This window comes from Schistocerca serialis, chromosome 1, assembly GCF_023864345.2.
Source record: "Schistocerca serialis cubense isolate TAMUIC-IGC-003099 chromosome 1, iqSchSeri2.2, whole genome shotgun sequence".
NCBI lineage: Eukaryota > Metazoa > Arthropoda > Insecta > Orthoptera > Acrididae > Schistocerca > Schistocerca serialis.
This window is the reverse complement of record NC_064638.1, coordinates 415,723,861-415,738,144: the sequence shown is the minus strand read 5'-3', so window position 1 is coordinate 415,738,144 and position 14,284 is coordinate 415,723,861. Positions and strand designations below refer to the sequence as shown.

The following is a 14,284-nucleotide window of genomic DNA, read 5'->3' as shown; positions in this document are numbered from 1 at the left end:
AGGAATATAGGCAGTAATTTTTCCCTCGTTCTTTTTGGGAGTGGAACAGGGAGAGAAGATGCTAGTTGTGGTACGAGGTACCCTCCGCCACGCACCGTATGGTGGATTGCGGAGTATGTACGTAGATGTAGATGTAGGGCGCCTTGTCACGGTCCGCGCGGCTCCCTCCGTCGGAGGTTCGAATCCTCCCTCGGGCATGGGTGTGTGTGTTGTCCTTAGAGTAAGTTAGTTTAAGTTAGATTAAGTAGTTTGGTCCCGTACGATCTTACCACAAATTTCCAAATTTCCCATGACTTTTGTCATCTCAGTGTAAAAGCAATGTTCGTTGAGTATTTTGGTCGCACTAGAGTCTTCGTTGCAGTGTTGGCGTGTTCGTGATTCCTCCGTCAACTCGTTTGTGTACGTTTTTCAGTGTCGAAGGCATTGCGTGCAGTGAGCAGAGCTGAGAGAGCGGCGCGCGTGCGGACAGGTGGCGCGTTAGCGCGGGCGTCGGTTCGAGCCCCGGCCGTCGCGCGTGCTCCGTGCGCTCGGCGCGGCGCGGCGCCGCTGCGCCCCTCCCCGGCCGCGGCTGCCGATGGCGGGCATTTTTTGTGGCGGCGCGTCAGTCATGCCGGCGCTACCTGGCCGCACACACGACACGCGCGGGCCGCGCCTCGCTCGCGACGCCAGCGGCCCCAGCGCGCGCGCGGTCGCGCCGCGAACTAGGCGCCAGCAGCCGCGCCCCAGTGGAGCGTCCCGGCCGTCTGCGCCTCCTCTCCGCAGCCGCGGCCCGGCGCGACTCTTCTCAAAGGTAGGTCAGTGGTTCTTCAGACGGCTCGCCGCCGCCGGTCTTGCGCAGTGGGCGCCGGCGGCCGCGGTGGGGGCCCGGCCCTAACAAGATTACCTCCGCTCCCCTGGCCGCACTCTAATGAAATCTCTCGCTCTCGCGACACCTCCCCGCTCGCTCGCCCTCGCTCGTCTTATGCGGCGCCGCCACCGGCGCCGCGGGACGCCGGACTCGCTTTCCCCTCTCGCCGACTCTCTCTCCTCCTCCCTCCTCTCCCCGACGGCGCGGCCCGGCTTCGGGCAAGGCCGCACGCGACGAATCTTGCCGAAGCAGGCGCCGGAATCTTCAAGAGAAAGGGAGTGGGGGTAGCGAAGGCAGGCGCGACGTGCTTGAGATGTCGGCGCGTATCGATTGCTCGCCCGTCTGCCAACATGGCTCCTCTGCGCTTCGCCCGCTGCCGCCGTCCGCCCGCTTTTATTCGCACAAACGTCACTCGTGTCGCTTTTCCTACGCCTGGCGCAGTCGTATTTCTGACCGTCTTGTGTGTTTTTGCTTTTCTTGCGATGTGAAGTAGCGACACTTTGGCACCTTTCTGTCGAATCTCGGCGCCAGAGAATTGTACTCGCGCTATGGCCGTTGCGGCAGCCGTCAGCGACGCAATCGCGTTATTGATCTGAGCCATTCGATGCCGACCGTAAAACGCTGCGCAGGGTCCACTCCGTGTCTTTCTCACTTTTAAACAGCGCTCGAAAAATAGCATTCCTCCTAATACCTGTCAACTGTGAGCTGTTTTCAAATAGATCAGCTTCTTTTGCTTACAGAATGGCCGATAACGGGAGTGTGCTAAGGCGTTTTGTATTTTAATTCGTAGTTTTTAAATATTCAGTTTCACACATACGTACTGGTTTCATCAAAACAATGATTATTTTTTATTTTTGTGCAAGGAATCTTTATTGACAAGGCGCTTAGGTACCTAATAGTTTGTCTTCATTGAATTCAGCCATAACAAGTAAGAGGGATCATATGTCTATAAAGATGCCTGGAATATGATAGTTCCGCATTCACAACTGCTATATATAGTGCCTTTATAGCTGAATCTATACAAAATTTAGTTCCATCTTGGTGAAAGGTTACTCTTACTGTCACCACGTTGACTACATACTTACGGAAAATTGTAATTATGTACTAAGATTTTTCTTACGTGCTGCTTTAGTAATGAATATGCTAAAATGTTCTTTACTTCCACGCTAACGAAATTGTTCGGATATTACCTTTATGCGTGTTCCGTGTAATGCCATGTCTCACACGTTCTACACTACATGTGTGTAATATAAAGCAGGAAATGGTACTGATTTTTTCCTGCATACAGTTTCGCCACAGATTACCGTTATTGAATTAGTACTGGGATAAGCGCCTTATCGTAAGTCAGTTCTTCTCTGTGACCGCAGTTACACATCGCAAGCTGGTACACAGATACTGATTCAAATGAACATCTTTATGATGATGTCTGCTGCCAGCTGCAGATATGAAGGCAAAGCGAACGTGGTCCTTTCACCCATCCGGTAGCACTGTATCTTGCCCTCCACAAAATTTCAGGGTCTTTCACATTATCCGAGAGAGCATTACCTGAAGACCACATTAAGTACATATAATATTTGATGATCAGACAATAAAGGCTGTACTTAACTCATGGAGAAAGCACACAGCTAATCTCATTTGTGATGAAAATGTGCACTGTTTGAGATTGGCGCATACGTTATTCCAGTGTCCAAAATGATAGACGATGTTAAATAACTGTTACATTACTGCCGTAGTCAGTATATAAGAAATTAATCATCCCATCAGTCATTTTTTTATTTTATATAAAGGGAAGGCAGAAAGATGGAAGGAGTATATAGAGGGTTTATACAAGGGCGATGTACTTGAGGACAATATTATGGAAATGGGAGATAAGATACTGCGTGAAGAGTTTGACAGAGCACTGAAAGACCTGAGTCGAAACAAGGCCCCGGGAGTAGACAACATTCCATTAGAACTACTGATGGCCTCGGGAGAGCCAGTCATGACAAAACTCTTCCATCTGGTGAGCACGATGTATGAGACAGGCGAAATACCCTCAGACTTCAAGAAGAATATAGTAATTCCAATCCCAAAGAAAGCAGGTGTTGACAGATGTGAAAATTACCGAACTATCAGTTTAATAAGTCACAGCTGCAAAATACTAACGCTAATTCTTTACAGACGAATGGAAACACTGGTAGAAGCCGACCTCGGGGAAGATCAGTTTGGATTCCGTAGAAATGTTGGAACACGTGAGGCAATACTGACCTTACGACTTATCTTAGAAGAAAGATTAAGAAAAGGCAAACCTACGTTTCTAGCATTTGTAGACTTAGAGAAAGCTTTTGACAATGTTGACTGGAATACTCTCTTTCAAATTCTGAAGGTGGGAGAGGTAAAATACAGGGAGCGAAAGGCTATTTACAATTTGTACAGAAACCAGATGGCAGTTATAAGAGTCGTGGGGCATGAAAGGGAAGCAGTGGTTGGGAAAGGAGTGAGACAGGGTTGTAGCCTCTCCCCGATGTTATTCAATCTGTATATTGAGCAAGCAGTAAAGGAAACAAATGAAAAATTCGGAGTAGGTATTAAAATTCATGGAGAAGAAGTAAAAACTTTGAGGTTCGCCGATGACATTGTAATTCTGTCAGAGACAGCAAAGGACTTGGAAGAGCAGTTGATTGGAATGGACAGTGTCTTGAAAGGAGGATATAAGATGAACATCAACAAAAGCAAAACGAGGATAATGGAATGTAGTCAAATTAAGTCGGGTGATGTTGAGGGAATTAGATTAGGAAATGAGACACTTAAAGTAGTAAAGGAGTTTTGCTATTTAGGGAGTAAAATAACCGATGATGGTCGAAGTAGAGAGGATATAAAAAGTAGACTGGCAATGGCAAGGAAAGCGTTTCTCAAGAAGAGAAATTTGTTAACATCGAGTATAGATTTAAGTGTCAGGAAGTCGTTTCTGAAAGTATTTGTATGGAGTGTAGCCATGTATGGAAGTGAAACATGGACGATAACTAGTTTGGACAAGAAGAGAATAGAACCTTTCGAAATGTGGTGCTACAGAAGAATGCTGAAGATAAGGTGGGTAGATCACGTAACTAATGAGGAGGTATTGAATAGGATTGGGGAGAAGAGAAGTTTGTGGCACAACTTGACTAGAAGAAGGGATCGGTTGGTAGGACATGTTTTGAGGCATCAAGGGATCACAAATTTGGCATTGGAGGGCAGTGTGGAGGGTAAAAATCGTAGAGGGAGACCAAGAGATGAATACACTAAGCAGATTCAGAAGGATATAGGTTGCAGTAGGTACTGGGAGATGAAGAAGCTTGCACAGGATAGAGTAGCATGGAGAGCTGCATCAAACCAGTCTCAGGACTGAAGACCACAACAACAACATCTGTTTCTTGTTTTTATGAGTTGTTACTTCTACTCCCCCAGCGACAAACACAAATAACAGTATGCCAAGGTTTAATATCTCCCACACATAGCCGACGTTCCTAAGCAATTCCATCGCGTGTACTTACTTCGGTATGCTGCTCACTGGCGACTGTTCCCTCCATTCATCCCACCGATCTTCCCAATAATTTGAACTCCTTCTGTATTTCAATACTATCTTAGCACTATTCATGCAAAAGCTAAACTAAACTCCCCCCGAACAGGCGATGAAGGCCCATAGGTACCGACCGGCCGCCGTGTCATCCTCAGCCCACAGGCGTCACTAGACGCGAATATGGACGGGCATGTGGTCAGCACACCGCTCTCCCGGCCGCATGTCAATTTACGAGATCGGAGCCGCTACCTCTCAATTAAGTAGCTCCTCAGTTTGCCTCATAAGGGCTGAATGCACTCTGCTCGCCACCAGCGCTCGGCAGACCGGATGATCACCCATCCAAGTGGGACAAATATAAACTTCTCATCCTCAGCAAACAGTTTAGGAGTAATAACAGATGAAATTCCAAATTGGACTGAGCATGTAACTGTGGGAAGATATCAGCATTTCTCCGTGTCCTAGAAAGATACAAAGAGAGGTTCCCTCTTGACCTGAAAAAGGAACTTGCACAAACATACTTCCAATTATTGATTACAGCGATGTTATGCAGCAAGGCGTTTCTCACGAAAACTCACGGCCCCTGGAACTGGTTATGAATGCCTGTGTTAGTTATATCTGTGATGTTTCACTCTTTGATCACGTTTCACCATCATATGCACAGCTATCCTGGCTGCGTGCAGACGGGCGCAGAGACTTTCGTACCCTACTGTCTCACCAGTGCACACTGCCTCTCATAACCCTCCTCGACCTTAACGCTCTTGTCTGAGCAACATGGCTGTCCCTATCAGACCAAAATCCTCACTGTCCTTCTCCATCGTTCACCCACTTTCTAGAAGTCTTCCTCAGTAGCAGGACCATGACTCTGGATTAATCTCGTGCGTTATACCAGAGAATTGAGAAACATCTCCTGTTGATGACATATCTACTAAGGCAACAATAATGATGATCATTGTCACTGTACACACTCGTCACCTCCATATGCACTTCTCTCCAACCAGATCTTCCTCATTTCCAAGTATTTTTCGCTGGTGTACTCTTCCTAAGTTTCCTTTCTCCACAACTCGCTATATCAGAAAACTTTTATTTTGAACACCTACAAATTCTTTTTAGATTTGCCACTATCATTAGTACCGTTACCATTACTGTCATCTACCTCTCCAATAATCTGACCTCCTCCTGTATTCCAGTACTGTCTTCGCACAATGCAAAAAAGCAGGCAATATTTATGACAAAATTGTGAGTAAAACAAAAAATGCTTTGTACTAAACCTTGGTCAGAAACTAAGTTGGAGCCCCGCACCCACTAACCATTCAAAAGAAAGCCAACAACAGACTAAAAGTACTAATTGCCCGAACAAGAGCATTAAATCACACAGAATACATAGACCTACGTAAAAGATCCTCATCCATTAGCCCTCACCTATACAGACGTTCAAGTGATCTCCGTCTCAAGTTTTACCTCTCCCTTCTAATCATGGGACGTTGTGTACTCGCTTCGTTTCATATAACGTTTACCCTTGTCCACCAGTATCACTGCTTAAGTTCGCAAGCCTTACAGTTCTACATCTCCCGCAAAAGCGGGTCCCAGCACCGTACCACCACTGTCACCCCCCCCCCCCCCCCCCCCGTTTTCCTACCATGGAGAACGTGGCCTGGTGCAGCGCATCTACCACCACGCCCGCCTTCCTTACATTTCCACCTACTCCATGTCCCTTCCTAGGCTCACCTCAGCCGCCTTCCCATCCCAGACCACGATATCACTCCTGAGACCTATCCATCCTATCAACCAACATCTCTTCCACTCCAAATGAGGGCTCCAGCGCACCATTCCTACCAGCCTCCTACCATTTACAGGCCATTTCTTCACCTCCTCCCGTACTCATCTTTCGTCTCACCGCATTTCACTTCCTCTCCAATCCCAACTGCTGCCAATTCATTACCTAAGAAATCTTCCCAGGAGACCATTAAACAGTCGTACTTATACAGATTTCTTCTTATCAATAACATCTCATCTAGGTTAAGATTATCATTTTTTATTCCTATCATTTTATTTTGTGTATTTTTATCATTATATTCGAAGGCTGGAAAAAGGCAACATCGCTGTTCCCAGCCAGCGTCCTTTTTTTCCCATCGTTGATGCAGCCCGCCACGAATTCCTCTCGTGTGCCAGCTTCCTAATTTCAGAGCAGGATTTGCAGACTACGTACTCATTTCTTTGCCGGATGTATTCCAATATCTGTTTTCCTCTACAGTTTTTATCGTCTACAGCTTCCTCTCGCACCGTGGAAGTTACTCCTGATGTCTTAACATGTGTCCTATTATCCTGCCCCTTCTTATTGTCAGTGTTTTCCATTTATTCCTTTCTTCATCGATCCTCCTCATTCCTCACCTTAATCAATCCACCTAATTTTTGACATCGTTCTGTAGCACTACACTTCAAACGCTTCGATTCTGTTCTAGTTTCCCACAGTCCATGATACACTGTCGTACAAGGCTCTGCTCCAAATGTACACTCCTGGAAATTGAAATAAGAACACCGTGAATTCATTGTCCCAGGAAGGGGAAACTTTATTGACACATTCCTGGGGTCAGATACGTCACATGATCACACTGACAGAACCACAGGCACATAGACACAGGCAACAGAGCATGCACAATGTCGGCACTAGTGCAGTGTATATCCACCTTTCGCAGCAATGCAGGCTGCTATTCTCCCATGGAGACGATCGTAGAGATGCTGGATGTAGTCCTGTGGAACTGCTTGCCATGCCATTTCCACCTGGCGCCTCAGTTGGACCAGCGTTCGTGCTGGACGTGCAGACCGCGTGAGACGACGCTTCATCCAGTCCCAAACATGCTCAATGGGGGACAGATCCGGAGATCTTGCTGGCCAGGGTAGTTGACTTACACCTTCTAGAGCACGTTGGGTGGCACGGGATACATGCGGACGTGCATTGTCCTGTTGGAACAGCAAGTTCCCTTGCCGGTCTAGGAATGGTAGAACGATGGGTTCGATGACGGTTTGGATGTACCGTGCACTATTCAGTGTCCCCTCGACGATCACCAGTGGTGTACGGCCAGTGTAGGAGATCGCTCCCCACACCATGATGCCGGGTGTTGGCCCTGTGTGCCTCGGTCGTATGCAGTCCTGATTGTGGCGCTCACCTGCACGGTGCCAAACACGCATACGACCATCATTGGCACCAAGGCAGAAGCGACTCTCATCGCTGAAGACGACACGTCTCCATTCGTTCCTCCATTCACGCCTGTCGCGACACCACTGGAGGCGGGCTGCACGATGTTGGGGCGTGAGCGGAAGACGGCCTAACGGTGTGCGGGACCGTAGCCCAGCTTCACGGAGACGGTTGCGAATGGTCCTCGCCGATACCCCAGGAGCAACAGTGTCCCTAATTTGCTGGGAAGTGGCGGTGCGGTCCCCTACGGCACTGCATAGGATCCTACGGTCTTGGCGTGCATCCGTGCGTCGCTGCGGTCCGGTCCCAGGTCGACGGGCACGTGCACCTTCCGCCGACCACTGGCGACAACATCGATGTACTGTGGAGACCTCACGCCCCACGTGTTGAGCAATTCGGCGGTACGTCCACCCGGCCTCCCGCATGCCCACTATACGCCCTCGCTCAAAGTCCGTCAACTGCACATACGGTTCACGTCCACGCTGTCGCGGCATGCTACCAGTGTTAAAGACTGCGATGGAGCTCCGTATGCCACGGCAAACTGGCTGACACTGACGGCGGCGGTGCACAAATGCTGCGCAGCTAGCGCCATTCGACGGCCAACACCGCGGTTCCTGGTGTGTCCGCTGTGCCGTGCGTGTGATCATTGCTTGTACAGCCCTCTCGCAGTGTCCGGAGCAAGTATGGTGGGTCTGACACACCGGTGTCAATGTGTTCTTTTTTCCATTTCCAGGAGTGTACATTATTAGAAATTTCTTCCTCAAATTAAAGCCTATGTTTGATACCAGTAGACTTCTCTTCGACAGGAATGGTCTCTTTGCCTGTACTAGTCTGCTTTATATGTTCTCTTTGCTTCATCCACCATGTGCTATTTTGCTTCGAAGGTAGCAGAATTCTTTAGTTTAGTCTGCCTGACGATCATTCTCATTTACGCTACTTCTCATTAATTGCGTATTTCCTCGGTTTACTCTCAGTCCATATGTTGTACCCACTAGGTTCTTCATTCGATTCAACATATCCTGTAATTCTTCTTCACCTTCGCTGAGGATAGGGATGTCATCAGCAAATCTTTATCTTTCCATCTTGAAGTTTATTTTGTTTCTGTCATTGTGCCTTCGATGGTTAGATTCAACAGTAGAGGGAAAGGACTACATCTGTCTTATACCCTTTTAATCCGAGTGCTTCGTTTTGGTCTTCCAGTCTTATTGTTTCCTTTAGGGGAACATAAATAAAGGTTGAATGGTAATCGTACTTTACTTCTGAGTGAAAGGTCGCGGTTCGAATCCAAGTATAGTTTAAATACGCCATGCCGCTATTCTTTGGCGTTGCCCCGCGCACTTTATCGGAGTACGGTGGCAACGCCCACAGCTCGGATGACATTAAACAACTGCCTGTCCCCCCTCCTCAATCCCCCTACGAATTTTAATCCTCCCTCCAATTCCTCCTCCTCCCGCAGTACAACGTCGATGAAAACCGATTCGCGATAGTAGATTGGCGCAAGACAATGGCATATCAGCTTGACAGAAGGCGTTGTCAGTTTACGCTTAGTGCTTTCCCGTGTTCAGGGAAAGTGATATTAGGGCATGGCCACAGCTTTCCCATACTCTCTTTTTTTAGTTACTTTTATGTTAGGAATTGGCTGTCAGCTGACAACAAGATCATTCATACGGTCACAGCTCAGAGCTTAACGCTGTGGGTTGTAATTCGTGCTGCTTAAGGAATCATACCGGCACCTAGCTAAACAGATTGAGGGAAACCGTGGATAATCTATGACTCAATATAGCCAAACAGGGATTTAAGCCCTCTTGCTCTCAAATACGAATCCAGGGTACCGTTTCACTCTACATTAGTGGAGTATTCTCCATAGCACTGCACCAAACGAAGTGCTATCCTGGATCTCGCCCTCACTTACAAGTCGTGTTCGCTAAATTCCGCAGTTGTTATACCTAGTTATATACACAAGATCCTCATCCCTTACAGCCTCGTCCATAAGATATTGAATGGCTCTCTGTCCCAAGTTTTTCACGTCCTCTCCAAATCCTTGAACGTCATGTATTCGACGTCGCTTTCTGTAACGTTTATCTTCCCCCACCAGTACCGTCGATTAACTACGCACACCTTACAATCCCACATCTGCCGTGGAGTCGGGTCCCAACACCGCGCTGTACCACGCTACCCTCCTTTTCTTGCCGTGGACAACCCTAGCCTGGCGCCAAGCGTCTACCAGCACGTCCAACCTTCCTGACGTTTCTACACACTCCACGTTCTGTCCTTGGCTAATGCCTGCCACCTTCCTCTCCCAGACTGTGATGTCACTCCTGAGACCTACCTTTCTTATCTGCCTACCCCTCTTCCATTCCAAATGAAGCATCCAGTGCATTACTCATTCCAGCATCCTAACACTTACATTCCGTTCCTTGACACTTCCCAATATAGGTCCCACGTGTCATCTCATTTCACTTCCTCTCCAATCCCAACTGCTACCTAAGAAATCTTACCAGGAGCCCACAACACCATGCATATAGATTACAAGACAACACATAACATCTCATCTACGCTGAGATCATCATACTTGATTCCTGTCATTATATTTTGTGTATTTTTTTCATTATATTCGAAGGCTGAAAACTGGGCAATGTGGCCGATGCCAGCCAGTTTCCCTAGCCTTGCGTCGGTATGTAACCAAAAACGTATGCTCAGTGTGGAGTACTTCCTGCTATACATAAGCAGTTTGTGTTATGGCTCCTGCAAAATAACATGGCTCATGTGCAGTCCTGAGTGCATGGTGATTCCATCCCACTGGCCCAAAGGGGCGGCCACCTCGGTCGGCTATGGCCCGCCGACCCGTTCACTTTGAGCGTTCTCTTTGCTACCTCTTTGCTGCGTAGCAGGTACCACAGTCTTCATGCACTACAAGCGCGGGGAAAGTACTTTGTAGTTAGAAATGTGTAGTGTGCGGTGTTAGTAAATTTATGCCAAAGGAGAAGAGAGGCAAGCGAGCAAGCAGAAGTTTCACTAAAAAGAGAGGGGATGCAGGAACTAACAGCTATTCTCACAATGAAGAGAGTAGAGGAGTGGGGTGGGGAGAAACATAGTTATAAGTACTTTCCAAGAGTCCACTACGTCAGGAATATGCAAAAGAAGCAGGAGAAAACTTTGTGTTGAGGTAATGTTAACGAACAGGTTATCAGAGGACTGTCACATAACTTCCACGTGAGGCAACTTATTTATTTTACATCACCAGTATTCTTGTAAGCGACATTGTCTGCTACACTGCAAATTTTATCCATTTTTTGTTTTACACGGTTTCCTTCTGGCAGTGCGTGGTTGGACTTATTTTACTTTAATTGATCCTTCGTTTATTTTGGAATCTCTTTTTCGTACTCTAGTGAAAAATTATTTACTTTGGATGTCCATATTTGTCGAATTATTAGTCGTATTGATACAACCTGTTAATACGATCATTTGCAGACCTGGTAGCAATACACAATACACTTCTTTGCGCTATCTCACTATCTCGCAATAGTCCTACACAAGTGAGCCCCATCACTGCCGTTAGCCCCTCCACTGCTGCACAGGTCCGGACCAGTTACTTTGTGCACACTCTGCCCTACACGACACTTGTCTTATTACCAGAGGTTCTCTAAGCTCTACAACACTAGAGGAACTCCACTGCAAACCTGGCATTGCACCACCTGGTGTTTGTTCGGAACTAGCAACCAGCAGAGAAATTGCCAAGTCCTAGCATCTCAGCCCCGTTCTTAGTCTGGGCATCATCAGTAGCTCAGATCAAGCAGTAATTTTCTAACCCCATCTCAGACACCTGAAGGAACACCCAAGCAGACTTGAATCCGAAAATGGTAGGATGGAATCGAGAAATTTAATAACCCATAAGAGAATCTTCCCTTCGGATAGGCAGAGGATTGGGTCATTTGAAAGTACCACAGGATGAAAATTCATTCCCGATAAAGGGAACTTCAATGTCGAATCCACGCTGTGTGAGTACGCCAGTCCACGCCAATGCATTGTAATGAAGTTCGTACTCTGCCTCACTGATAGTGGAGAACCACTGGGGAACCATCTCATAACAACACCAGACGCTCTTGAATTGACCAAGTTTTGGTCAAAGAAAAGATTAGTTCAACGCTGAGTTATATTTGTTTTGTTAACAGTTCCTTGTACGTGTCGTAATTTTAAAGTTTTATCTATAACCTCGAAAACATTAAGCTGTGACCATGGAACTTTGTGCTAGTCCCTTTTTTTTATTCAGCCTTCAACGTGACCCGTTTTTCCCCATGATGGATGCCTCGATGGAGATCTTGCTTGCAGAAGTCTGCATTCTGGCTGTTCAGGAAATGTCCTTCCTCGATAATCATTCCAGAAATACCTGTCACGCAATGACGTCTTCAGCCGAGGAAAGATAAAGAAGTCACTGGCTGCCAAGTTCGGAGAATACAGAAGATGAAGCAAAATTTGACAGCCTCAAGAATCACCACGTGTTACTGTGTCGTCTGCAGAGTCGGTGGGCCGCTGCCGTGTAGCAGAAACACCCCCTTGAACCTCTTGCTGCGACACCACTTCTTGGCGACCTATAACGTCGACCAGAGATTTCAGTAGTATGCTTCTGTGACGTTTGCCCCGTAGCGAGCGTAATCTGTTAGTACCACACCATGGCAGTCCCAAAGAAGACTCAGCATCGCCTTGCCCGATTATGGTTGGATCTTCACATTTATCGGCTGTGGTCGACCCACAGGTTTCCATTGCTCGCTTTGCTCCTTTCTCTCGGGGTCACAGTGAAACGCCCAGGACTCGTCCATGGTGATTATGCGGCTGAAGAAGTCACTTCGATCGGCCTGACAAAGCTGCGTTATTTCCGCTGCTGCCTTGGATCGGCGGACTTTATGAACTGGCGTGAGCAGTCGCATAACTCTGCGGGGGAGACTTTCCCTCCAAGTTCAAAGTGCCGTCGAAAATGCGGAAGACTGATTTTTAATTTTTTCCATTAACGGCTCAGTTGTGTTACTCTGGCATTCGAGCGTTATGACCTTCACTTATAGAGCTGTTCCCGGTTCTACACAGATAATTCGTCTGCCGCTTCATTGTTCGTCATTCAGACTTGTTTGAGCGAATTGGAAGAGTCTCCACTCTCTGTTGCACTGCTGCCGTGCACTTCCTCCAAGTCAGCAAGGACTGTTGCAGCGCTGTTCCCTTTCAAACGCAGAAAATGAATTACTGACCGATATTCCAGTTTATCAGTGAGCCTCGCCATTCTCTTTGGCTCCTCCAGCGACAAGTTATGGTACTACGGTGCGAGACATTCAGTGTGTACCAAAGCAGGAGACGTGTACCTGCAAACAAACAAGAAATTAATAATTTAACTTTAGTTCTTCGAGATGATAACTAAAACTTCTGACTAACCATCGTAAATATTTTAGCGTGTGTCTTAATTTGCTTCTGACACGAAATACAAATACATCATAAAATGTAGTTGCCTAAACAGCTGTGTAAAACTTCTATATACAACCATATCAGAAGAGTTTTTCGCTTATCTTTTCGTAAAAGATGATGCACAATATCAAATACACTGGTTTTTATAAATAGAGGAACTATCAAACAAATAAAGATATTTTTAAACATTCGTATAGCCATGTTAGGTGCGGCCCGCCATGAATACCTCTCCTGTGCGAACCTCTTCATCACAAGTAGCACTTCCAACTAATATCTTCAGTTATTTTTTGGGTGTTTGTGTCTACGCTTACAGTTATTACCCTCTGCAGCTCCCTCTTATGCCATGGTAGTTATTCCATGATATATTGACATATCTCATATCATCGTGTCCTTTCTTCTCGACGATGTTTTCCATACGTTCCTTTCTTCGCCGATTCTGTGGAGAATCATTCCAATCAACATAAGCTTCAACATTCTCCAGTAGCACCACATCTCAAACGCTTCGATTCTATTCTGTTTCGTCTTTCCCACAGTCCATGATTCACTATCATACAATGCTGTGCTCAAAACGTACCTTCTTACAAATTACTTCAACAAATCAAGGCCTATGTTTGCTAATGGTAGACTTCTTTTGGCCAGGAGTGCCCCCTCTCCCTCTGCTCGTCTGCTTCAAATGTCATCTTTGCTTCTTCCTACTTGTACCATCTTGCTCCCAAGGCAGCAGAATTTCTTCACTTCGTCTATTTTGCGGTCCCCAAAGTGAAGTTTATCGCCAATTCATATCTGATACTTCTCATTAGTCTCGCCTTTTTCGGTTTACCCCCGATCCATATTCTGTTCTCATTAGACTGTTCATTCCATTCAACAGATTCTGTAATTGTTCTTCACTTCCACAGACAATAGCACTGTCGTCAGCGAATCTTATCACTGATATCCTTCGATCCTGAATTTTATGCTCACTCTTTAACTTCTCTTTCATTTTCTTTATTGCTTCTTCGATGTACAGATTGAACAGCAGAGCTGAAAGACCACATCCCTATCTTACACCCTCATTAATCCGAGCACTTCGTTCTTGGTCTTCCATTATTATTGTTCCCTCTTAGTTCTGGTATATATTGCATTTTACACATATTTCCCTGCAACTTACCCCTATTTTTCTCAGAATTTCGAACATCTTGCACTATTTTACGCTTCGGACACTTTTTCCAGATCGCCAAACCCTACTAACGTGTCCTGATTTTTCTTCTTTTTAGCTTCC

General features: G+C 46.5%; 1 protein-coding gene across 1 annotated transcript in view; it reads left to right on the top strand.

Moving 5' to 3' along the window:
- The first annotated feature begins 289 nt into the window (after positions 1-289).
- LOC126475848 (uncharacterized) overlaps positions 290-14,284 on the top strand; it is a 364,609-nt gene continuing 350,614 nt past the window's right edge. Inside the window, exons 1-3 of the mRNA XM_050103500.1 lie at positions 290-309; positions 470-623; positions 706-790. Of these exons, the coding sequence (XP_049959457.1) occupies positions 290-309; positions 470-623; positions 706-790 (259 nt within the window). The remainder of the gene's footprint in view (positions 310-469; positions 624-705; positions 791-14,284) is intronic.